Below are 26,953 nucleotides of genomic sequence, written 5' to 3' on the forward strand. Positions count from 1 at the left end.
AGTCTGACTCTTGAAAGTATGACTCTTTTGAACCAGTTCTTGTTAGTGATTCTAAAACACACATTGAGACTATATAGTCTGAGTCTCGAACAAATTACTGATTTTTTTTTAGTTGAGAACCAAATGCATACAGTGCAACCAGCGTAGTCCGACTCTAATGAATCACTCCTAAGTGCTTTTTAGTAAAAAAAAAAAATTAACAACTGACTCTTATGAGTCGATTCTTTTTTTTTTTTTTTTTTTTTTTTTGTGAATCTGAAGTATAGCATGACTTTATTCTGATTCCCTAATGTATCAGTCTTAAGAATTGGTTCTTTCAGAGAATCTAAAATGCATACAGAATGACCAGTGTAGTCCGACTCTTGAAAGTATGACTCTTTTGAACCAGTTCTTGTTAGTGATTCTAAAACTCACAGCGGGACAAGTATACTAGTATAAGTCTCGAACAAATGACTCTCATGCGATAGCAAATTTTTTTAGAGAAACAAAATGCATACAACACGACTAGTGTAGCCTGACTCTCTAATGATTCACTCCTGTGTGTGAATCTAAAGTACAGCGCGACCACACTAGTGATACTAAAACAAACAGCGCGTATAGTCCGAATCCTGAATGAATGACTCTTATGATATGAGCTAGTGGTTTTTTTTAGATAAACAAAATTCATACAGCGCTAGTGTAGTCCAACTCTCTATAAATCACTCCTAAATGCCGGATTTTTATAGTAATTAAAACTAACAAATGACTCATACGAGCCGTTCTTTTCTGTGAATCTGAAGTAGGCTACAGCATGACCACTTTTGTCCGACTCCCAAATGTATTACTCTTATGAATCGTTTTCTTGAAAGTATGACTCTTTTGAACCGATTCTTTTTAGTGAATCTAAAACACACAGCACGACTAGTATAGCACTGGACTCTTACAGGAACACTCCACTTTTTTGGGGAAATAGGCTCATTCTCCAAATCCCCCCCAGTTAATAAGTTGAGTTTTACTATTTTGAAATCCATTCAGCCGTTCTCCTTTTCTGGCGTTATCACTTTTAGCATTGCTTAGCATAGATCATTGAATCCTATGAGACCAATATAGCATCGCGTTCAAAAATGACCAACGAGTTTCGATATTTGTCCTGTTTATTCAGTAATATCACACAGTGCCTAAAATTAGTTCCCAGTCAGGTAACTTCCAATGTGACCGGCTTTTTGAAATTGTGCCTGAATTTCAGGAGCTGCGTGATATTACTGCGCCTGCTGCGCTTATATTACGGCAGCAAAATTCCTTGACTATTACGCCGGAATGGGAGTGCAGTTCCTAATCTTATCAGCCTACAAAATTGCAGCTTTACATTTTCCGCTGGTCTTAGTACACGATATAACTACAGAAGAGTCAAGTTTTAAATAGGACAAATATTGAAACTTGTTTTTTTTTTTTTTTAATGTGATGCTATATCGGTCTAATAGGATTCAATGATCTATGCTAAGCTATGCTAAAAGTGATATCGCCAGAACAGGAAAACGGCTGAATGGATTTCAAAACGGTCAAGCTCAATTTATTAACTCGGGGGGAGTTGGTGAATGAGCCTATTTCCAAAAAAAGTGGAGTGTTCCTTTAAGCACGAGTTCTTTTTAGTAAATCAAAGACATTCAAAAGCTCTCAAACAATACTAAATACTTAAATCAATCACTTTATTTACATTTTAATATACAACTTAAACACAATATGCGTTTTTGTTTATACATTATAACGAATTAAATATGTTAACGCTTTATTAGTTTTTTTTAATCATTTGTTGCCTTACATGTATGCTGCCTTTAAGAAAATGTAAGGATTAGAATACTTGTTTTCATTGCTATTATCTCTTAATTTATAAAAAAAAATTGCGTTGCACTTCAGTATTTATTCAACAGTTCCATTTCTAATTAAAATACTACTTGTAAGGAACCAGAACCAGAATTTTTACATTTTTATGAATCACATCCCTACCCATAAATACTCAAGCCATGAATGATGTTATTACAAGTACACTGGATCATAACAGAAAGGAAAAATAGGACAAACAGGTAAAGTTTTGGTTGTAAATCTGTATTTATCTTGAGGTTAACATTCAAATACAAACAGACGAAGCATATGATGAACAAATAGCGGACATGACCCAGAAAAAGATTAGACAGCGTGTGGAAATGAACATCTTTCAGAAGAGCTTACTTCTGCTCTTATCACGCCCCCATCGTACTTGCATCCGTTAAACGTCATCTTTTTCATATGAAAAATATCAGTAATATTCCATGGCTTAAAAAATATGCTTAGTATGTAAAACTATATCTGTACAGCATCAATAAATTCAAACGATGATTTACTTCACTTAGTAAAAATAACAAATATCTTGCGATTCTTTTGCACCTGAAGACAAAACGTGTTACCAGACAACAGCCTGCCCAAATAATCCCAGCTCTTTAAAATGCACTTCATAATTAAAAACAAGTTACCACATGATTTAGCAATAATATGCACCATCTCTTTGAAAGCTTCATTATATGATATTCAATAACTCAGTGTTTCCTCTGTATTATTCTTATGGAAATTTACTCTACGCAAACAGTCAGCTAAACTGATCCGTCTCTCTAAAATGTATGTTTCAAACATACATGGCACCCAGATATTCTGGATCGTGACGCTAGCAATAGCAACGTATTTAGGAATGTATTAGCTAATATGTTTAGTATTGGTCCTCAACTTGATCAGTTAAAGGCCCCATCATTACATTTACACCACATACAGAGTAACACGAGCGTGTTCATTTTATAGAAAGAGTCTTGAGGGAACAGCTCTTACTGTAGCTAATTTTACACACGTTCCTCTGGAGTAGCAGCTCCGCAACAATTACGAATCCTACCCAAAATATAAAAACGCAGACATTAAATAAAGCAAAAAACGAAGGTTCCAGTACATTAAATGCTTTTTAAACTGCATGACCATGTGTAAAGTTAGTCTTCAAGTGTAGTATGCCCCTAATATTCTTTTACACCTGCATTTCCACAAACACAAAAGAAGCAGATTGAGTATCTTCATACGATGCAATGACTTGCTCATAAACTCAGTAACTGTGCGTTAAGCATTGCATAAAAGACACGACTAGACAAGCATAAGGCCACAAAATAGAACGTTTAAAATAAAAAGTAAGTAAAAGCGCATCCGTCAGTGCTGCAAACAAACACACACAAGTGTGTGTACTATAGAACAGAAAGTCTCAAATTGGCCACAAATGAACATCCAAAGCCCGCAAAAGTGTTTCTTTACATTCAGGATGTGCACTGTAATATCCGATAGGCAGGAACAGATATCTGCCAGAGAGCTGTGTATTTATTTGAACAGTTTTTTGGGTGTGATTTGTTTCTTGTTCTGCCAGAGGTGACTGTAGATGGTGATGGCGTCCACACTAGCTGACATGGTCTTGGCGGGGATTTTGCTGAACTGTTTCTTATCCGAGCTGTATTTGTAGAGGTTCTCGATCATTTTGGGCGTGATGGTCTTGGGACCGATTCCAGCCAGCTTGCTGATCTCCTCTGACTCTGGATAATAGCTGTATAGAGAGCGAAACTGGCAGCCAGAGTCTCTAAACAGAATCAGGAAGTTGTAGGCTTCGGTTTTCTCCATTTCCTGCGAAAAAAACAAAAACTAATTCTTATTATTCACCTTTAGGTTTTAAATGACAATCTAGACCAAGAATAACAGTGACACAAAATTACTTACCCTCATGTTGTTATAAACCCGTAAGACCTTTGTTCATCTTCAGAACACAAATTAAGATATTTTTGATGAAATCTGAGAGCTTTTTGACCCTGCATAGACTGCAATGCAACTACCACGGTTAAGCAACGTTACCACATTAATTTGTGTTCCGAAGATGAACGAAGCCCTTATGGATTTGGAACGACATGAGGGTAAAAAAATGACAGAATTTTCATCTTTTGGTGAACTATCCCTTTAAGTATTTAACCTTGTAATCGCTTCAAATTCCACAATAACTAATTACTGTTCCACAATAACTGTCTGTTTTTGTTGCATTTACACGACTTCAACCAGTAGGTGTCCTCATGCACATTGCGAAACGCGTCTAAACAGAGAATCGTGTCTAGCTTACACTATATTCCCTTCAATTTGAAACAATTTTTAGAACGTTCTCTTTATAGTTATTGTCAGCGTGCTTGGTGTGAAAGGGTCTTAAAGGAGTAGTTCACTTTCAGAACAAAAATTTACAGATAATGTACTAACCCCCTTGTCATCCAAGATGGTCATGTCTTTCTTTCTTCAGTTGTAAGGAAATTATATTTTTTGAGGGAAACATTTCAGGATTTCTCTCCATGTAATGGACTTCTATGGAGCCCCTGAGTTTGAACTTCCAAAATACAGCTTCAAATGGCTCTAAATGATCACAGCCGAGGAAAAAAGGGTCTTATCTAGCAAAACAATCGGTTATTTGAAACAATTGCAATTTATGTACTTTTTAATCTCAAATGCTTGTCTTGTGTAGCTCTGTGTGTACTCTGTGTAGAGATTAAAAAATATAGATTATAAATGTTTTTAGAAAATAACCAATCATTTCGCTAGATAAGACCCTTCTTCCTCAGCTGGGATCATTTAGAGCCCTTTGAAGCTGCATTTAAACTGCATTTTGGAAGTTCAAACTCGGGGCACCATAGAAGTCCATTATATGGAGAGAAATCCTGAAATGTTTTCCTCAAAAAACATAATTTCTTTATGACTGAAAAAAGAAAGACATGAACATCTTGGAGGACAAGGGGGTGAGTACATTATCTGTAAATTTTTGTTCTGAAAGTGAACTACTCCTTTAATTCACCACATAGATTAAACTGAAATAGAATTGAGCTCCAGGTCGAATTATAGTTTTTAGATTAGCATCAAACTGCACGCAACCTTTTTTGCAACATTTTTTCTCCTCACCTCCAGGATTTTGTTCTTCTGTCCCTCATTGACGCGACCCGCGAGGCAGCAGTGAGCCAGTGCGTTCTGGATGATGTATTTATTTGATTTAGCACTGGGCTCCTTGTACAACTTTGGCCCTAGAGAGGAAGAGACATAAGAATTAGAGGAAGCTATCAACATTTGTGTGCAGACTACTGCTGAGAGTCAAGGTTATGACAAGTGTCATTCAATTCTACCCAGTTTAAATGTCAAAGTTTAGTGTGTTCAGTTTGATGTTGGAGTAAATGGCATACTGCAAGTTAGCAGCTGATATACAGACACTGCCTTTCAAAATTTTAAAATCAGGAAGATTTTTAAAATGTTTTTAAACAAAGTCTCTTAAACTCAGAAAGACTGCATTTGTTTAAGAATACAGAAAAAAAACTGTAATATTGTGAAATATTATTACAATTTAAAATAATGGTGTTCTATTTTAATATACTTTAAAATATAATTTATTCCTTTGATAAAAACGGAATATTTTGCATCTTTACGCCAGTATTCAGTGTCACATGATCCTTCAGAAATCCTTCTAATATGCTGAATTATTATCATTGTTGAAATGTTGAAAACTGTTTTTGCTGCTTAATATTTTTTTGGAATCTGTAATACTTTTTAAGGATACATTGTTAAAAATAAAAAGTAAAAAAGAACAGCATTTATTCAAAACAACTTTTTTTTAAATGAATACATTCAGCAAGAATGTATTCAGTTTGATAGTAAAGACTTATATTGTTAGAAATCTAATTTTAATAAATGCTGTTCTTTTTAACTGTTTATTCATCAAAAAATCCAAACAAATATTAAACAGCACAATGGTTACCCACATTGATGAAAACAGAATATCAAATCAGCATATTAGAATGATCTTCATTGTGTGACATTGAAGAATTGTGTAATGGCTGATGAAAATTCACCTTTGCATGAGAGGAACAAATTATATTTTAAAGAGTATTAAAATAAAGAAAACGTTATTTTAAATTGTATTAATATTTCACAATATTACAGTTTTTTTCTGGATTTTTGATCAAGTAAATGCAGCCTTGGTGAGTATAAGAGACTTCTTAAAAAACAAGATTTTAGGTTAAATTATTATACAGATTATAAATCAATTTGTTTGTTTTTGCAGTTCATTAAAACAATGTCCAAACATTCAGTATATACACTACTTTTCAGAAGTTTAGGGTCAGCAAGATTTTTTAAAAGAAATCAATACATTTATTCAGATAGGATCTACAAAAGTAAAACAGTTAAACACTTATAACATTAAGTAATGTTAAAAAGGATTTGTTAAAAATGTTCTTTTGAAGTTGGTATTCATCATCAAAAAATACTGAAAAAAAAAGGGACAGTTTTCACAAAAATCTAAAGTTTCACAAAAAAGGTTTTCAACACTTATAATAAGAAATGCAAATCAGAAGGATCACTGAAGACTGGAGTAATGATGCTGAAAATTCAGGTTTGCATCACAGGAATAAATAACATTTTAAAATATATTAAAATGGAAAATAGATATTTTTACAGAGACTTATTTTAAAAACATTCAACAAATCAAAGAAAGTGCATGCAAAATAATGATAAAAGTGCAAAGATTTTCATATGCAGTACTGAAGGACTGCCATGTCACCTGTGTATTCTGCGTTGGATGCTGCAGACGATGTTGATTCGAGTTCCCAGTTCTCCCCGTTTCCACTTACGGATGGACACGGTGACAGAAAGCCCTCTGCAGACTCTGGCCTGAAAATACACAATCAGACACTTAAAATAGCTCTTTTATAAAGCATAAAGTACTAATTTAACAGGTGTCCTTTATTGCTGCTGGAAAAAGCAATGTTTAGAATGAAACCAACTGCCCAAAAACCAGCAGTAAGCATAACTCCACACACAGATGTTGAGAAGCTGAAAGCAGGAAAAAAAGAAAGCGAAGCATGTATGAAGCAGAAATAGGCTACTCATTGCTCTAACAGTGAAAGAAAAGAAAAATTCTGCATGACTCGTCATAGACGTCACAGCCAATCAGAATGTATGTGATGTTTTTATACAGCATGATTTTGTTGCAACCTGATAGACCGACAAAAAGTCTTGTCGCTGGTCAGGAACTTTATTTCTTCTGTGGAACACAAAAGAAGATATTTTAAAGAATGTTGGCAACCAAACAGTTTCTGGTCCCACTGACTTCCATAGGATATTTTGTCCATACTATGGAAGTCAATTGGTCCCAAAACCATTTGGTTACCAACATTCTACAAAATAACTATTTGTGCTCAACAGAAAAACACAAAGTCAAACAGGTTTGAAATGGAATTTTCATTTTTGGGTGGACTATCCCTTTAAGACACAATGTTAAACTGAGTTTCTTAAACAATTGCTAAAACATGAGCCAGTAGTAAAAAACAACAACACAAATTTATACTGTAAAACAACAAAATATGAACACAAAGATTTGTTTCAGAACAAATGATTCAAAGATGATAAGTATATTTATTATGTTCTACTATTATGCTGATGAACCAGTGATCTGTCAAAGCGAATGAGTTTGTCCAGCGCCCAAGCTGAAATGACAAGCCGTCGGAGCCCTGCGAGCTGATGACATGGGTGTGATGCTGTCTGCAAACTGACCTTCCCTTTCTCCCTTTAGGAGAGCTCAGAAAGAAACACAGACTGCCAGGAGACAGTCTGCTGCCTCTGAGCAACCAGAGAAAAGACAGAGATACCGTAGACAGAGGGTTATGAACAAGACAACAGAGATGTGTGTCAGTACTTATTAGTACAAGAGTGGGACATTTGTCATTTCAACAAAAACTGTCATTACTTTCTCTGTTATTAAATGATCTTTTACAGTCTCACCTGGATGTCCTCTTGTCTGACTGGACACTTTCATTGTCTGCCAAATTAAGGGAGGCAAGTGATAAGCTGGACACGGAATACCCACGCGGTCGTGACCCTAAACAAACAAATACACATAATTGGCATACATTTTCTTTTAAAAGCCAGTTTCAAAAGCTCCTTTGATATCACAAGAGCTAAAGGATTAGTTCAATTCCAGAACAAAAACGTACAGATAAAGTACTCACCCCCCTTGTCATCCAAGATGTTCATGTCTTTCTTTCTTCAGTCGAAGAAATTATGTTTTTGACAAAAACATTTCAGGATTTCTCTCCATATAATGGATCTGAATTTTGTCTAACTTCTAACTTTTAAACGCAGCTTCAAAGGGCTCTAAATGATCCCAGCCGAGGAAGACGGATCTTATCTAGTCAAACGATTGGTTATTTTTTAAACAGATTGATAATTTATATACTTTTTAACCTCAAATGCTCGTCTTGTCTCGTCTCTGCGATGGGCATGCATAGTCTGTGTGATCCGGGTCAATACAGTTAGGGTATGCCGAAAAACTCCCATGACGAGACAAGACGAGCATTTGAGGTTAAAAAGTATATAAATTGTCAATTTGTTTTCGTTTAGAGCCCTTTGAGGCTGCGTTTAAATTGCATTTTGCAAGTTCAAACTTGAGGGCACCATACATGTTCATTATATGGAGAGAAATCCTAAAATGTTTTCCTCAAAAAACAAATTTTTTTCACTCGAATTTACAGACTTATCTCCCAGATATGACGTTAAGGCTTTGCGTAACATTATACATCATAAAGAGAAGAATGCTCCTAACTGTAGGCTGCTATACATGTCATCCATCCCCATCTAATCATTCTTTTTTGCTCTTCTGATGGTTTTCAGCTTTCTATTTCTGCAAATTGTATAGCTGTATATGGTGAATAGCGATATGACCGAGCACCTAAAATACTCAAAACATAATCAAAACACTCCAACGCAACCTCCATTCTTCACATAAGATGGATAAAAAGGCGCGCAGGAAACTAAAAAAAAAAAAAAATGATATACGACCCACCAAATCCTGGCCAAATCACAGAAATGCCGATACGCACAGGACTAATATTATCAAAGGACCTCTGTGTTCAGTGAAATATGGTAGGTAATTTGCGGGGGAATATTTACTTTACAAATTACAGACACAAGATTGAGATCACAGACAACCTCTGCAATTATTACAAATATTGCAAATAGGGCTTAAGACTGACAACCTGGATTTCCCATCATACAGTACCTGTGGTTGTCCGTGCGGGAGGTTTTGGAGACTCCATGATGTCTCTGTGCATAGATTTGGGGCGTGGCTTCTTCTGCTTGACACTAGGGGGGCGTGGCCTAATAACACTGTCCATGTCCTCCATCAGTTTCAGCTGCTTCCTCCTCATATATTCATCTTTTATATAATCCCGTCTTGCCTTCTCATCGTCCTTCTTCTGACGTTCCTCTTCCGCTTTCAATCTGATTAAGGTAGCAGAGAATATAAGTATGATGAACACATTTCCTTCAAATCTTGCTTTGACAAGTTTAATAGCTTTAACAAACCGATAGCTTTTACAGAACCAAAATAGGTGAATGATGGATGGAAGCCTAGTAGTTTTAATAAACAATCAACATTTAAATTGTGTCATCATTTAGAAATGTTTTGGGAAGACACAAACTTAAAATGCTTTAGTAAATATTGCATTTTATTACTAGATATGGTTATGCAGCTGAATGTAAATGAAAATAACTAGTTTGTTTCTCTGCTTTAAAAACACCTGTTTATGCCATTTCAGCATAAATAAGAGAAATAAAAAAAAGATAATTTTTTATTAGATATATATTGGTCAGAAATATTTTAAATACCTATAACTACAATGTACATTATACAGTATTCTCCACTGCAGATTGATTTCTGTGAGCATGATGTGTTCAATTAGCTACAGTATCAGCGAGTATGTGGCTTTCTTTTTGTGTCATCATGTGGTTCTCTGTTATTGTGTGATGTTGGAGTTGTGTTTTTCATACCGTGCTGCTTCTTTCTTTTGTTCCATCTCGGCCTCCTGTTGCTGTTTCTTGACCTGCATCTCTTTCTCTCGCCGTAGCCTTTTTTCCATCAGAGCTGCTTTCTTCTGTGCAATATCCTCCTCTGCCTTCAGGTCATCCTGAGTCAAAGCAACACAAACAAACATTCATTCAGTCTGACACAGAACCTCATGTGCAGCTGGGTGTATGAGACAATGTCTCTTCCAGAACACTGTGCTGTGCTTCATGACTGATAGAAAACACAAACACTGAACTTAAACATATTTTAAAATACAAAGAGTCCATCTCAAATGACTTGAGATGACACTTACTTGAGATGAATTGCACATTAAAATGGGGTTAAAATTACAAAGACATGCTGAAGCAGTTGAACAGAGCATCATACACTGTCAACATTCATGTCAAACATGAGGTACTTTGTTTCAATGAAACAATATGGACATTGGATATTTTAGAGAAATATTGCCAAGTACGGCAGTAAAATCTGCTAATTATTGTGAATACCTTAAATAAGTTCATTCATATTGTTTTTCTTTCTTTATTGCTTTAAAATGTTAGTTATTTATATTCAATATTTTAAATGGAAAATAAATATAAAAATACAAAAAAAATTAATTAATTAATTTAATTGAAAATAAATATGATCATTCGCTTATGAGGGACCCTATCCTAATTTTTTTTTAAAAACTGTATTTAAAAGATAATATATTTTTATGTATACAGTGGTGGCCAAAATTATTAGAACACTAGTATTTTCACTGGCTAAAATAAATAAATAAATAAATAAATAAAGGCAGATATTCCAGGTAGGAAATATTAATTTACATTTCCAAATATTCATTTTGCCATTAATTGTAATAATCCAGTGAGATTCTTGTTTGCACAAGGAGTCTGACAACAGCCAATGCTCCACACAGACTGATGAGATCTGATCTCATCATCATCCAGTCTGTCTGGAATGACACAAAGAAACAAAACAAACTGAGACAGACTAGATACAGAAGAACTGTGGCAACCTCTCCAAGATGCTTCAAGAAACTTACCTGAAGAACTACATACTGTTTACAGTTTTAGGCACTTGTGTAAAAATGCTGTAAAATGTGGATGCTGACAAAAATAATGTCATAAATAGATTTTCTTAATCAATTAACTAATAACTTAAATCAACCTTTGGTGTGACCATCCTTTAGGTGTAAAGCAGCTTTTGTCCTAGGTGCACCTGCGCATAGTTGTTCAGGTAGATTTGAAGGTAGGCCTCTTGAAGCATCTTAGAAATGTCGTCATAGTTCTTCTGGATTTAGCCTGTCTCAGTTTGTTCTGTTTCTTCATGTCATTTCAGACAGACTGAATGATGATGAGATCAGATCTCTGTGTGGAGCACTGGCTGTTGTCAGACTTCTTGTACAAACAAAAATCTTACTGGATTATTACAATTAATGGCAAAAGAAATGTTTGGAAATGTAAACTGACATTTCCTACTGACACATTACAGCAAAATATAGAAATAACTGACTTTTTGCTGGTGAACATATTCTAACACGTTCTAATACTTTTGACCACCCCTGTATATGTATACAATATTATTTGAAAAATATCTTCCAAAAGTTTCTATTAATTTAAATTATTACTTTTTTCTACTTTGCTGTTACAGGACTGATAGTGGTATTTATAGTAAAACTATATATAGTTTTTTACTTTTTTTACAATGGTTTTCTTTAAACTGGTGACCCCAATTTAAAAACCCCTGATTTAGGCAACTTTTCTTTATGAGTGTTTTCTGCTCTCCACGTCTTCACACTTCCTATATAAATATCTCATTCTTACCCTATAGAAGAAGCCACAGCACATCTTCTGGTCTGGTCTAGATTCTTGTCCAGATTCTGGTCCAGCCTCTGTTTCTTTGCTACTCTCCAGATCATGTCCATCCAGAGGCTTCAGAACAGAGAGAGGAACCTCAATCAGATCCTTCTTCCCATGCGACTCTTCTTCATTTACCGCCGAATGGCTCATTGCCGACCAAGACAGAACCTTAGATGTTTGCGCATTCATAATTTTGTCACTCATTCCAACATCCTGTTTTTCTTCCCCCTGCTTTTCATTCACCTGAGCAGATGGCGAATTTGCAGCTACTTTCTGTGCATCTTTGGGCTCTTGCTTACATGGCTTTTCTCTAGCTGTGTGGTCCTCATTCGAAGGTCCCTCATCATGTCCCATATAGGCAAATGAACTGGACTGCGATTGACTCGGCAAAAAGCGTCTAAGTCGAGGCAGACTGTCCACTGACTGTGGCGTGTTGAGCATCCGGCTAAACGGGGTAACTTTCAGCTCGTTGGGCCTTGGTGTTCGTGGCGTCCTTGCGTGGAAAGACGCAGACTTCCTTTTGATTGTAGAAGGTGAACGGTGTGTCGTGCGTGGCGAACCAGTAGATGACAAAATGGGGGATAGTGACCCCACCGATCCTCGGCCTACTACACTGCTGCTACGCATCTCCCGCAGCTGTTTGCGAGGCGACGGATCCGGTGGTGAAATCACCCAACTTTGGTGTTCGCGCATCTGCATGATGCATTCCTGCTGCTGTGCCAAGCGCTGCATCTCTGACTGTAGGAAGCTCAGAGACGTGTTCAGACGCTCGATGGATCGCGTATACTCTGACAGGTCAACTTCCACGGCTGCTTCCTCTAGAGGTGATTTCGGCGGTGCACCATCTGGTCGACATCTCTCAAGACTAGAATCTGAGTTATTCAAATTCAAAGGTATTTTTAGGGGTTGTGGATCACGTGTTTGTTTTTCCCGACCATCTGGGCCTTCACTGTCACCCCCTAGTGGGGACACGACTCCTTTACGCTTGACCACATTAAGAAAGGCAGTCCTGCCCATGCGCTGCCTGTGACGCGTGAAAGCTGCTTCGACTTTCTTCTTCTGCGCCTCAATGGCTCTTCGTTTCTCTTCCAGCTTCATCTTCAACTGCACCATCTCTGATGCCAACAGGTGCGAGGGATCACGAGGGGAGCTGATGCGAGAGGGGCTACGCGAGTCAGGAGTAACCGAACGAACTGTCCCGGTCGCTCCTGGGGTTGGGATGTTCAGGTCGCCGCTCTCAGGTGTGTTACCACCACTTCCGCTGCTGCGGCCATCACCGTGGTTTAACTTACGAAACTTCTGCTCGGCGAAGCTTGTCATCCGAACTGCAGAACCCAATGAAGACGCCATGCTGGTGGCCAGGGAGCGTGTTCCCAAAAGACTCGGGCTGTCGGATGTCTCCGGAAGTGGACAGGAACGAGCTTCGTAGTCCTGGTCCATGTCTGAATAGTCCTTCAGGGATGAATCCTCATCCTGTCCGTCCTGGATATCCTCGGTACGGACGTGGATTCCAGTGTCCATGTCAGTCGAGGTGGAATTTAGATCTGCATCATCTGCTGCTCTGGCCTTGTTAAGGGAATCCTCTGGATTGTTTGTGTCAGATGCAGAGTTGTGAGAAGAAGGGTTGTGAAGGAAAAAGGCGCTGTCCCCAGATGGGGCCTGCAAGCTGCTGTGGGGTCGCTCAGAGTCATGGATGATCTTCAGGGCTTCTTCTATACTAGGGGTGTTGGGCTGAGGGTCGTATGGAGGGCTTGGGTTTTCTGCCGATACACCATTTGAGTACCTGAAACATGGGACATTTATTTAGTTTGCGTGATCTCTCAAGATCTAGTTAACTATTACTTCCAAATTTAATAGCTGTCCACTGAATATAATAAAACTTTATATACTTCTTCCTTCTAAAAAATATATAAAGCAAGCTGTCTTAGAAGCGAAGTATAAATGCTGGTTTATGGTGCATTTATACTGAAGCAGATTGATTGAAGAAGGGCTGGCATTTTTAAAAGATTTGTTCACTTATGATTTACTCACCCATCCAATATGTTTATGTCTTTTTTTCTTTAGGCAAAAAGAAATTTAGGTTTTTGAAAAAAAAAAAACATTCCAGGATTTTTTACTTCAATAAGAGCCACCAGGTTGAAGGTCCAAATTGCAGCTTCAAAGGGCTCTATGCAATCCCAGCCCAGGAATAAAGGTCTTATCTAGTGAAAAAATCTGTCATTTGGACCATCAATCCATTGATCGTGACTGAAGCCTGGAATGTTTTCCTCAAAAACCTTAATTTCTCAACTGTTCAACTAAAAAAAGAAAGACATGAAATCTCCAAACATATGCAATTTAGGATTGAAAATCATTGGACAGCAACAAATATCTGTATCATCATTTATTTGATGAAACATACATAAAAAACTGTAATATTGTGAAATATTATTTCAAGTTAATATAACTTGAAATATGTTTTCTATGTGAGTATATTTTAAAATGTATTTATTCCTGTAATACAAAGCTACATTTTCAGCATCATTACTCCACTCTACAGTGTCACATTCAAAAGTCATTCTAATATGCTGATTTACTATCAGTGTTGAAAAAAGTTGTGCTGCGTAATATTTTGTTGGAACCTGTGATTTTTTTTTATGATTCTTTAACAAATAAAAGGTTGAAAAGAACAGTGTGTATTTAAAATAGAAATCTTCTGTAACAATATTAACTACCATCTAAAAGTTTGAGGTCAGTCAATTTTTATTCTTTCCTTTTTTATAAGAAATTAATACTTTTATTTAATGTTTTAACTTTGATTTGTTAAATTGATTCAAAGTGATAGCAAAGACTTATATTGTTAGAAAAGATTTATTAGAATGATTTTTGAAGAATCATGTGACACTGAAAACTGAAGTAATGGCTGATAAAAATTAAGCTTTGCATCCCAGGAATAAAGCATATTTTAAAATATAGTAATATAGAAAACCCTTATTATAAACTAATAATATTTCACAGTGTTACCTTTTTTTCTGTATTTTTGTTCGAGTAAATGCAGCCTTGATAAGCATATAAGAATTTTTTTTAATTCTTTAAAATGAAAAATCTTACTGATCCCGAACTTTTGATCCGCAGTGTACATATTATTTAAATTTTAAATACATTGCAGTTGTTATGTGTATGCCAAATATTGCACTTTGGACACTTTCATTGCAAATAAACTGGCTTATTAGCCTTAATTATTGACTACGTTGTTTTTATGCTTTTGCTTTTTCTTCATTTTGACAGTCATTTTTCATTTAGTCAAACTTCTTTTGTGTTTAAAAAAACACAGATTTGAAACAACATGAAAGTGGGTAAACAATGACAAAATTTTATTTTTGGTTGAACTGTAGCTTCAAATGTGACAAAAAGGCACAAAAGATTTACCCAGCGCAGTTTCCCAGACGATGTCTGCTGATCTGTTTGTTGGATTCCTCATCATCCTCCTCACGTATTTTGCCGTGGGCGTTCCCATTTACGGGCTGGAATGAGAGGTTCCTTCGCATGCCTCGAGCTGCATGGTGAACTCTAAAGCCCAAACCCTCAGTGCTTGCCGATCGGCTCAGTCCACGTCCTGAAGATGAACTCATGCTGTCATCAAGTGGAATCTCAAATGATATACCATGAGCTGAAGACCTGAAGTGAAGACAAACAGTTACTCATCTGCAGCATGCAAAAGACATAGTAAAAGAGTTAAATGCATAGACCAAGGGTGCCCAAACTCGGTCCTGGAGGGCCAGTGTCCTGCAGAGTTTAGCTCAACCCCAATTAGACACACCTGCACTAGATACTCAAGCTCTTAGTAAGCATACTAGAAACTTCCCAGCAGGTGTGTTGAGGAAAGTTAGAGCTAAACTCTGCAGGACACCAGCCCTCCAGGACTGAGTTTGGGCACCCCTGGCATAGACAGTTTGTAAAGGGCACAAACCGTTTCTCTTTAGGCCATGTCCCAACACATCCGTCCACATATGACAAAGAGGACGACCGCCTGATAACTGCAGTGAGAGAAAGAAATAAGTAAGAAGAATAAATTTACTTACATAAAACAGTTTATTCAGTGCATTCAAGCTATAAATTATATCAGTATGTGTTCTCGATTCATGTTTTACTATCTGAGCTACAGGATACACAAAACTATTGAGAGTTCTATGAAAATGTGACTTAGTTTTTGAAATCTTACCTGAGCTGTCGTTTTTAGGTTGTGACCTAAAGGATGAAATTGTTTGGAATATAAATTCAGGCTTGCACTCATGATAAATTATTTCACATTACAATTGCAATGTATTAAAGACAAACCTAGACCGGTCCGGACTGCCTGGTCTGTGGATCAGGTTTTGTTTGGTTATGGGAGCCATTTTATTGGACTGGGATGGGTCAGCTACTACAAAAGAAATGATAAGCAAAATTGATGTTAATAAAATGCATGACCTGCATACCAAATATAATAACACCAGATGAGACAGACCTTTGGTATTGAGTGTTCGGGGCTGAACAAAAGATGGTTTCACAACTTCACACCACCAGAATAGCTCTGCCATAAACACAAGGTAGTTACTCTGAAAACATACAAACACACTAAAATGAATAAGAAGAAACTGAAGAAAAAACTCTCTTCAATTTTTAAAAACAAAGTGCCAGACATGTTTGTTGCTGCTCTAGTAATGTTGTTCTATAACCACAAGGTGTCAATGTTCTCCTATAGACTCTTTCTAACATCAAAAAGCAAGTTAAATGATTAGTTCACTTCCAGAACAAAAAATTACAGATAATTTACTCCCCCCTTGTCATCCAAGATGTTCATGTCTTTTTTTTGTTCAGTCATAATTAAATTATGTTTTTTGAGGAAAACATTTCAGAAATTTTCTCCATATAGTGGACTTCTATGGTGCCTGCGAGTTTGAACTTCCAAAATGCAGTTTGAATGCAGCTTCAAAGGGCTCTAAAAAAATCCCAATCGAGGACTAAGGGTCTTATCTAGCAAAACGGTTATTTTCTAAAAAAGGGAAAAAAAAGGACAATTTATGTATTTTTAACCTCAAATGCTCGTCTTGTCTAGCTCTGTGATGCATATGCGTACTCTGTGCACTCCTGTTCAATACAGTTAGGGTATGCCGAAAAACTAGCATCTCATTTTCTCCCCCAACTTCAAAATCATCCTACATCGCTGCAGAAGTACCGACCCAGTGTTTACAAAGTGAACGTCCAAAGAAGGTCAAACGCCCTTTACAAAAAAGGTAAAACAGCGATGTCTTAAACAGTGGGGCACAGAGTATGCATTCACATCGCAGAGCTAGACAAGACGAGCATTTGTCATTAAAAAGTGTAGTTCGTTTTTTTATAAATAACTGATCGTTTTACTAGATAAGAACCTTCTTCCTTGGCTGGGATCATTTAGAGCCCTTTGAAGCTGCATGTAAACTGCATTTTGGAAGTTCAAACTCATGGGCACCATAGAAGTCCACTATATGGACAACATTCCTGAAATGTTCTTCCTCAAAAAACTATTTGACTGAAGAAAGAAAGACATAAACAACTTGGATGACAAGGGGGTGAGTAAATTATCTGTACATTTTTGTTCTGGAAGTTAAAGGGATAGTTCGACCAAAAATGAAAATTTGATGTTTATCTGCTTACCCCCAGGGCATCCAAGATGTAGGTGACTTTGTTTCTTCAGTAGAACACAAACAAAGATTTTTAACTCAAATCGATGCCATCTGTCAGCCAAATAATGGCAGTGGATGGGCACCAAACCTTTAAAAGTAAAAAAAACATGCACAGACAAATCCAAATTACACCCTGCAGCTCGTGACGATACACTGATGTCCTAAGATACGAAACGATCGGTTTTTGCAAGACTTTTAAAGGTTTTGTGCCCATCCACTGCCATTATTTGGCTGACAGATGGCACCGGTTTGAGTTAAAAATCTTCCGTTAGTGTTATACTGAAGAAACCCTGGGGGTAAGTGGATAAACATCAAATTTTCATTTTTGGGTGAACTATCCCTTTAAAGGCTACTGTATGTATACTTTTATACAGTATATACTGTGAACTGCCTACTACTTAAAAAATGTGCAACGCTAACTTTAATAAATTATGAAACCATATAAGTTATTACTTTAGGTATTCTTTGCATACAGAAATTTTCCATAACACACTCAGTCAGTATACACACTATATACTGCATGAGAAATACTAAGCATGGTTATGTGATCTAAACATGAAGGCAGTGAAGTCTAGATTCTGATTACCCAATATAACATTTTATTGTGACAACACAAGCACAAATTTAAGCTACTGAAATACTGTAATAACAGTGAAAACTTTCAGACTTTCCTCAGTGAATAACATAACATGGTGTATTTATTAAAAGCAACAGTGCAGCTTTTTAGAGACTAAAAAGAGTCTCTTTCAGTGCATTAAAGGGTGTCCTGACCCGACCAAAACAACAAAGCAACTGGGGCAGGCTGACACGAACAGAACAGACCCAGCACTCTCTGCTGATTTATTCAGTCCTGACACCTTTATTTCACCACAATTAGTGGCTGTTGGCCTCATAAAAAAAGTTATTTAGTGAAAAACACGCTACTTAAACCCTAAATGACCAAAGAAATCAAATGTTGATTTACTTTGTTTTACTGGACAGCATGAATTCTAACCTGGCTTACATAATCGACCACAAATTCATCTGACATCACGGCCAGTTTGGAAAATGTAACACATTTGCTTAAAAAATATGTTATGATGGTGGCTTTGTGAGGTAACGGCTACATATGGACTGTGTTTATGTAGACAAACCGCTTGACATAACTGTTTGAGGCAATCCACTTGGCAGCGCTCTCACATACACACAAACGATGACTCAGTCATCCCAAACGGTTAGATTTAAACCACGCATTGGTCAGCTTTCCTTTCCTGCATCAACCCTGCTGAAATTCCCTGTAATACTCCAGTGATCACTCATTCATCTTGGCCTCAAACTAAAAAAGGATATACAGTGGAAAATCACCAGAGAAAGCGCTCAGGATCTGTATCCTAGAAACCATGTAAAGTTTGCAACACTGAAACAAATGGGAAACACACATCCTATTCGTTGTGTTGAAAACTTCAGATACTAAATCATACCAGGAAAAAAATAATATAATAAATAAATATTCCCACTAGTTAGTCAGAATATATACTATTGTCTTCTGTAGTGAAATTAAATTTCTGAAGAAAATTAGAGCAGTGATTGTCATGCAACATTCATCATCAAAACATGTTAAGATGATCTATCAAAAAGAATCCATCAATCTTTCTGTAAAATGGTATCATCAAATTGCTTTTGTTCCTCTTTTGTAAGTCGTTTTAGATAAAAGCGTCTGTTAAATGCATAAATATAAATGTAGTAAAGAGAAGTAAACTGTATGGACATCAGGCTTTACCTTAATGGTGCTGGAGGCATACAGCATATCCTCCAGAGTGAAGTGACAGCAGTTGTTGAGGTTTTCTCTGCAGAACTCCTGGATCAGCTGGAGATTGTATAGACTGTCAGCCAATGACATTGTTTCTTTGACACAGATATCTGGATGGGGAGGGAACAAACCACATAACAGCCAATGATGTAATGAGTAGATCTGAGGGGGCGGAGACAGAACTCAAATAGAAGCCAATGAAGTTTCAGAATGTCTGTGAAGGGTGGGACCAGAATATGTGATGCAACGAGCAGAATCCTCAGAGTCACGGGGTTGAGATGTGTTTATGTTTGAATAACTGTTCCTCTGTTCTCGCTCAAACTTCCATTCACGCACTCCTACTCGCTCTGTCTGTTCCTTTTGCTCATTTCTTCCTCCACCCTTATTCTTGTGAAATAATGACTTTTATATAACACGGATGCATCAAATTGATCAAAAGTTACAAAGACATTTGTGGTGTCATCAAGTGGCTTTAGTAGCACAAGTAAGTCAAAGAAAACCTGCTATTATATCACCAAGAGGCAGAGACTTTTGTTTCCTTCAAATGACTCTAAATATTTGAATGTTGTTGTGTTTGTAACACAAAGGACTTCAGAGACAGCTTAGTGGATAATTTAGTTTTCCTGATGCTGTTTCTGTGTGTGTGTGTGTCTGTTATTCTGTGTGTGTGTCTGTTATCGGGCCAGATTAGGCGCAGAGTATTTTGTTGAGGATTTATCTGTACAGGCCTCTGTTAGAGGGTTGTACTACAGTATTTCAACTAAACGTCTTAGTGAAACAAAATTAAGACTTCATGCAGGTTAGACAAATTTTAGTCCAAGTCATGTTGTTTCCCAATCCTGCCATCCTCCAAAATGTACTTCTCCCCTCTACCAATAAAATAAAATTGTGCAATTTAATATAGAAATAATCTCAATTTTAAAAATTCCATTCAATTAATAGATAGAAAAATAACAAAACAATGCCACTAACGTTTGTTCCCTCACAAAAAAGCTATTGTATTCATTTAGAAGGCCTGGAATTCAGTGAATAAATAATAAAGTATACAATTTTGTCAGTTTTTAAAACTGACTGCACCTGGTCAATGTATGTTCCCTTCCAGGTAACTCGAGCTGCGTCGAAACGCTTTGGGAATGCCCTCAGCGTGACCACGCTCTGAATCACGTGTGTAATCAGTCCAATGGAATCGCGTGAATTCACCGGCGTGATAACGTCATCGACCTGGAAGCTTAAAAGCAAGTTCGGTGAAAACAACGCTAGCTTTTTTTCATTCAACAAGCGATCTATGTGTAGTCACTCTCCGTTTCTCGTGCACAATTGCACAACTTTCATTTAGAGAGTGATTGTTTGTCTGTGTGTGTGTCAAACAATGTTTATAAGGCTGATATGCAGCAACACTACAAGAACAGTGTGTTTCTTCGTGCACTCGTTTTATTTTGAGTGAGGACACACAGGGCTTGTGTGTTGTTTGTTTGGGAGTGGCGCGTGTGGCATCAGCCCTCGTGGGGGCTGGTTGGCCGCACTGCAAACGCATGCCTCTGCGTGTGCTCCGCTCCCGTGAAGGCTCTCTTCGAGGAGGGAGCTTTCACCACCGTTTCTCGCGGGTCTGGGGATTGCAGCTGTGGGGATCGCAATTGGATCTGGCAGAGCGTATGGAGACGGGCGAGTCCCTATCTTCTACCTCCCCTGTCAGATCCACCGCCCGCTCATTGGGATCGGAAGCCCGCTCTGCGGTTTCTTCCCCCCGGGGAAAGGGCGCGGCGGTTCTCTTGTCTTCCTCCGAGGAGTGGATGTAGAGGGCGTCGATGAGGATTCACCCCCTCACTCTCCTCTAGTCCGGCCTTTTTAAGCCCAAGACCGACCTGAGGGTGGTCTTTCAGGCTAAGAAGGGCCCGGCAAAAAGGCCCTGAGGGCCGACGGGGACAGTCCCCTTTGGGCGGTTAACACCTCATTATATATTGCCCGTCTCTCCTCAGTGTCCCTAGGGGATCGTTCTGCCAATCCTGCCACCTAGGGTGCTTCATGGCGCAACGACCCCCAGCGAACATATTTCTCGACTACCGCCCGAGATCGTAGCGGTATCAGGAAGCTCACGACCTCTACGGAGGTCCCCATCGACAGTTGGCTGGGTGCATTCCTGCCGGTTCGCCGCTTCAGGACCCCATGTCAGCTGTCTTTCTAACACCATAAGTCAGCCTCGAGAGGCTGATTCCCTTTGTAGACTTTCTGGCAGTGTGGAAACTTCTGCCGACTGTCTCTCAATGGGTCCTGCACACTGTGGAAAGAGGTTACCGCATTCAGTTCGGTGTTCCTCCTCCCTATTTCAGTGGAGTATTTCCCACTATCATGGGCCCCGAGCAAGCTCTGGTTATGGAACAAGAAGTAAACACTCTTCTGGGGAAGGAGGCCATCGAGGTGGTCCCTCCTCATGAGCAAGAGTCCAGGTTGTACAGCCGGTGCTTCATTGTTCCCCAGAAGGATGGGGGCCTCAAGCCCATTTTAGATCTAAACTTGCTGAAACGTACAGTCATGGGCTTCAATTTCATATGCTTACGGTCTAGCAGGTCATGTCACAGATAAGGTCCGAGGACTGGTTTGTAAGATCTGAAGGCGCCTATTTTCATGTCTCCATCCTTCCCCATCACAGGAAGTTCCTGAGGTTCGCTTTCAGGGGCAAAGCATACCAATATCGGGTTCTTCCTTTCGGCCTTGCACTCTCACCCCGCACTTTCACGAAGTGTGTGGATGCAGCTCTGGGTCGTTGTGACTTCAGGGCATCCGCTGTGCTTTCTCCACCACAGAGAACCACTCATCTGGGTGTTGTGTAGGATTCATCCACAAACGGGCACGTCTGTCTCCTGCTCGTGTAGATTCAATCCTCACAAGGGTTGCGAGAGTTAGAGAAGGCTGGTCAGTCATTGTAAAGCGGTTTCAAAAACTGCTGGGTCTGATGGTAGCTGCGTCCAACGTAATTCCTTTTGGCCTGCTGTACATGAGACCCCTACAGTGGTGACTCAAAACCAAGGGCTTCTCCCCGAGGGGAAACCCACTTCGCATGATGAAGGTCATGCGGCGATGCTTTCGTGCCTCAGACATGTGGAGGAAACCTTGGTTCCTGAATCAGGGCCCGATGCTAGGAGCTCCTAGTCGCCGCGTCACACTTGCGATGGACGAGTCCCTCACCGGTTGGGGAGTGGTCATGAGTGGCAACATAGTGGTGGTCTCTTATATCAACCACCAATGTTCGCACCCCTTATACAAGCTGGCACACCAGATCCTTGTGTGGGCCCAGGGGAAACTCCTCTCACTGAGAGCAGTCCATATCCCTGGGCATCTCATTTTGGGAGCCGATGTCCTGTCGAGGCAGGGGCCGAGGCCTGGGGATTCATCCAGCTCCTTTGGGACTGGATGCCAAGTACAGACGTGGCCGAGGCTTTTCCCCGATCACTCTGCTCCCAGGAGTTCTGGCGAGAGTGCGCCGGGACGGGGTCCGACTTCTTCTAGTCGCCCCGTACTGGCCGGGTCGAGTATGGCTCTTGGACCTGATTTCCCTCCTAGACGGCTCCCCCTGGGAGATTCCAGTCAGGAGGGATCTCCTCTCACAGGCGGAAGGGCACATTCTCCACCCCGCTTGGAGTTGTAAAAGTTGTGGGTGTGGCCCTTGAGGGGGCACAGTTCATAGCTTTCAGTCTCACAACCGAGGTTGTTGAGACCATTCTCCAGTCCAGAGCTCCCTCTACGAGGAAACTGTACACTTTGAGGTGGAGGCTCTTCACTTCTTGGCCAGTTTTGACCCAGTTAACTGCCCAGTTGGTACAGTGCTGGAGTTCTTACAGGCCCGTCTCTCCGCCGGGTTAACCTACTCCACCCTGAAGGTTTACATGGCGGCCATAGCTGCTTACCACACCCCTCTCGGTGGCACTTCAGTGGGTAGACACCCAGTGGTTAAACGTTTCCTCCACGGTGCGCTGAGGTTGAGGCCTCCGATACGCTCTCGCATCCCTACTGGGACCTGGCTGTGGTGCTAGAGGCCCTGTGTTGCCTCCCTAGGTGGGATACCTCGCTAGGTCCCCACTGCTGCACCATGCTCTGTTGTACTGAAGGCTTTCATCCTCCTCCCTTTGGGAGCCCGGCCAGTAGAAGCTTATTTATATGTGTCCAGTGTGAGCACTGGACACATACGTCCACAGAACTGCTCTGTGGAGGAAGGCTGACCAACTTCGGTCTGTTTCGGCCCACCAAGGAGAGGCCACTCCGCTGCTAAGCCTTCCTTAGCCGGTGGATCGTAGATGCCATTTCAGTAGCCTTGAGTCCTCTGGTCTCCCATCACCTTGGGAGTCAAGGCTCACTCTACCCGTTCAGTATCTGCCTTGAAGATTTCTTCTCGGTTCTTTCCCTGGAGTAGATTAACGCTGCCGGTTGGTCCACGCCCCTAACCTTCGCTAGGTTCTTCAGCCTAGATTCCGAGCCTCTCCTGGCTCCTTCATTCTCTCGCCCTATTTGGGAAGGGACATTTCTTCAGTATGGTGGCGTGGGCATTCTCGTTCCCAAAGCATTTCGATGCAGCTCGAGTTACCTGGAAGGGAACGTCTCAGGTTGCGTATGTAACCCTAGTTCCCTGAAGGGAACGAGATGCTGCGTCTTAGGGCCATACTTCCGGCATCCGCTTGCTTCAACCGAAAGCTAGCGTTGTTTTCACCGAACGTGCTTTTAAGCTTCCTGGTCGGTGACGCCATCATGCCAGTGATGTCACGCGATTCCATTGGACTGATTACACACGTGATTCAGAACGTGGTCACGCTGAGGGCGTTCCCAAAGCTTTTCGATGCAGCGTCTCGTTCCCCTCAGGGAACTAGGGTTACATATGTAACCTGAGACACTTTTATTGTTAAAATCAAAACAAAACAAACAAAAAAACTAACAAAACAAAACACAATATTCAAAATGTCTTCTTTTGGCAAAGAGTCACATGTTTAACACAAGGGTGGATAAATTATAACAGAATTTTCGGTTTTGGGTGAAATTTACCTAGTGGTCCACCCAGTGGCATTTTTTTTATCTTTAAAAGTAATATTCCCTTTTTAAAATCAGGTCATTCTCAGCTTCTTGAGTCCGCTCCCACGATAGTTGACTTTGTGTAACTCAGGTGCAGGGGAAGACAAGAATGTCTCAGACTGAGCGATTGAGGAGTTCTGTTGTTGGATGTAATAATAAACATAGCAGTAGTCATTTACTCTTGACATCTGAGCCACTGAAGACCCAGAGGATAACATTACTTTCATTTTTAAAAAGAAAGCTCCAATCCCGATCTACATATGCATCTAATTCGTGCAAATCGCTCCTGATGCAGCTTTACCCACAGCACAAGTGAGTATAAGGGTTGTTTATACATCTTTTTACGCGCTAAATGTGGCTAAATGCCGCTAAATGCAGCTAAAGTAAACACTACAGCTCATAATCCCACAGCAAAGAGGGGCGGGGCAAGCAGAGCTTATTTGCATTTAAAGGGACCATCCAATAAAATGAGCTGATTTTTTGCAGAGCTGATTTTGACGAGGTAAGAGGGTGTTTTATTATACTACTATTGAGACTTTTTAACCAAAGTATAGGGAAGTAACGATATTTCGATGTATGATATTTCGCGATGCAAAATTTTAAGATATGTATTGTAGAGTGATGACGATACATTTCAGGGCTCGAAATTAACTTTTTTACTTGGTAGCACTGGTGCTCCCAACTTTAAAAAGTTAGGAGCATCCCAAAAAATTTAGGAGCACCCAATTTCTTTTTAGTTATGCGCCGATCTTAAATCTTCATGGCCGATTCTGATTAACAGATTTTGATAGCCCAAAAATTAATTTAACTAGCCCAAATTAAAAAATATATTTTTTTTTAAATATAGAAAATCAGATAGGAGTCTAAATGTCAATCAAAAATGTTTTCAATACACAAATATAAACAAATATCAAGGAAGGAATTTTATTTCACCATTTAGTGTCGCTGCAGCATTTTAAAATATCAATTTAAGGCAATTTATGACCCTTTTTTTTAAGAGCTGGGGTTTGACAATGTACGGTAGAATATTAACCAATAAAATAACATGATTCATAATTCAGATACAGACACAAAAACTAAATATCTAATAAAATGGCATTTCAACCTTTATACCATTAAAAGGGATAAATCAAGTATATAATTTCTTATATTTATATAAGATATATAACATTAGTATTACTTAATTGTTTAGATTTTTAAAAGGCACATTAAATTCGTTCACATTTACACATGGATCGATAATTGCAATAATTTGCCCATAAACAGTTGAAAAAAATGTATTAGAAATAAAAATTAATGTTTGTCACGAGGGGGCGCTTTAGGAGCGCTGAAATTATACGGTTTCCCTAGTAACAGCTGTACACAAATCAGCACTAACGCCGTTTTATCAGACATGAATTCACAATGCAAACGACACGTTTCTGAGGACAGTTGGTTCCCTCAGATACATTAATATAAAGACATCCGTGCTGCGTTTTGACTTTGAAACGTACAGCTTGCATATTTATTCAATGACATCATTGCCTTTTTGAAGATTTATCCAAACCTATCGCGATCGACTTTCCGTCTCTTAAACTTATACGTTAATCAAGACTTTTCTTATACCATTTTACATGTTTATAACTTTTTATGGACTTGCATTTGATACAAATAAATTGAGGAGTTTTAAGGACCTGCAGAAGTCCTCTACTTCACGATAGTACGTCTGATAGTCCGGTGAAACATTCTGGTAGCCCGACTGGAAACACAAGAGCCCAGGGACGTCGGGCTAGCCATAGATATATATATACATAGATACCGCGTTGGACCGCTCCAAGCCAATAATATCCAACTGCAGACCCGCAGCAGCACCAGTTTCAGAACCCCAGCCACAGAACCGGAAGTGAGGGGTGGAGCTTACGTTCTTATCAGAGCAGCGCCACCCACGGTTATGGAGCGTAATTTGCTTTTATTTCACAAGAAACATTATACTTTATTTGTGCATCTTACGATATATTTAACATTTAAAAAATATTTTGTTTAATATTATTGTATAAAGGTGTTCTTTCATTGCATTACACAAGTTATTTTCTGTTCATGATATTAAAAATAATGCTTGAAACTTAAGGCATTTTATATTAAATATGCTTTAATCACAACATGACAAATAAACATTTACTCCAAAGCAAAGAACATGCATCATGCATTTCTCTACAAGAAAATTAAAACATTTCAATAAAACTTTACACACTCACACAAACAGCAGCATAATTTTAAAAGAAACAAACTAAAACTATACAACAATTACAGTTTATCAAATGAACAATTCACTATTATGCCCAATTAGTCATGACAATCATGTATAAATTAAAATCAAAAATTACAAAATGAACAATTCACACAATTCGCACATTTTGTCACGACATTCTTGCAGAAATAACTCCATGTCATCCCTGAAAACAAAATTAAATGTGAAGAGCACTCTTGAAGAGTCTGTTTGTTCAAGAAGATTGTTGAGGGCCTTTTCCTTGTCCTCTTTGTTCATTTTAGCAGCAGTGAGGTATGTCTCAAATATGATATATATATATATATATATATATATATATATATATATATATATATAATTATATTTTTATATATATATATATATATATATATATATATATATATATATATATATATATATATATAT

General features: G+C 38.7%; 1 protein-coding gene across 2 annotated transcripts in view; it reads right to left on the reverse strand.

Annotated features, from left to right (window-relative positions):
- Positions 1 to 2,061: 2,061 nt before the first annotated feature.
- Positions 2,062 to 26,953, reverse strand: part of camsap2b (calmodulin regulated spectrin-associated protein family, member 2b) — a 97,365-nt gene continuing 72,473 nt past the window's right edge. The window contains exons 6-19 of one of the 2 annotated variants that reach the window (XM_073849224.1): positions 19,198 to 19,337; positions 16,241 to 16,331; positions 16,072 to 16,156; positions 15,956 to 15,981; positions 15,704 to 15,770; positions 15,163 to 15,411; positions 11,719 to 13,537; positions 9,877 to 10,013; positions 9,107 to 9,327; positions 7,831 to 7,927; positions 7,603 to 7,668; positions 6,611 to 6,720; positions 4,963 to 5,081; positions 2,062 to 3,657 (exon numbers count right to left, since the gene is read on the reverse strand). In XM_073849224.1, coding sequence (XP_073705325.1) covers positions 3,361 to 3,657; positions 4,963 to 5,081; positions 6,611 to 6,720; positions 7,603 to 7,668; positions 7,831 to 7,927; positions 9,107 to 9,327; positions 9,877 to 10,013; positions 11,719 to 13,537; positions 15,163 to 15,411; positions 15,704 to 15,770; positions 15,956 to 15,981; positions 16,072 to 16,156; positions 16,241 to 16,331; positions 19,198 to 19,337 — 3,524 coding nt within the window. In that variant the 3' untranslated portion in view covers positions 2,062 to 3,360. The remainder of the gene's footprint in view (positions 3,658 to 4,962; positions 5,082 to 6,610; positions 6,721 to 7,602; positions 7,669 to 7,830; positions 7,928 to 9,106; positions 9,328 to 9,876; positions 10,014 to 11,718; positions 13,538 to 15,162; positions 15,412 to 15,703; positions 15,771 to 15,955; positions 15,982 to 16,071; positions 16,157 to 16,240; positions 16,332 to 19,197; positions 19,338 to 26,953) is intronic. The other variant, XM_073849225.1, reaches the window with a different exon arrangement.

The sequence above is a fragment of the Garra rufa genome, chromosome 10 (genome assembly GCF_049309525.1).
Source record: "Garra rufa chromosome 10, GarRuf1.0, whole genome shotgun sequence".
Taxonomy (NCBI): Eukaryota; Metazoa; Chordata; class Actinopteri; order Cypriniformes; family Cyprinidae; genus Garra; species Garra rufa.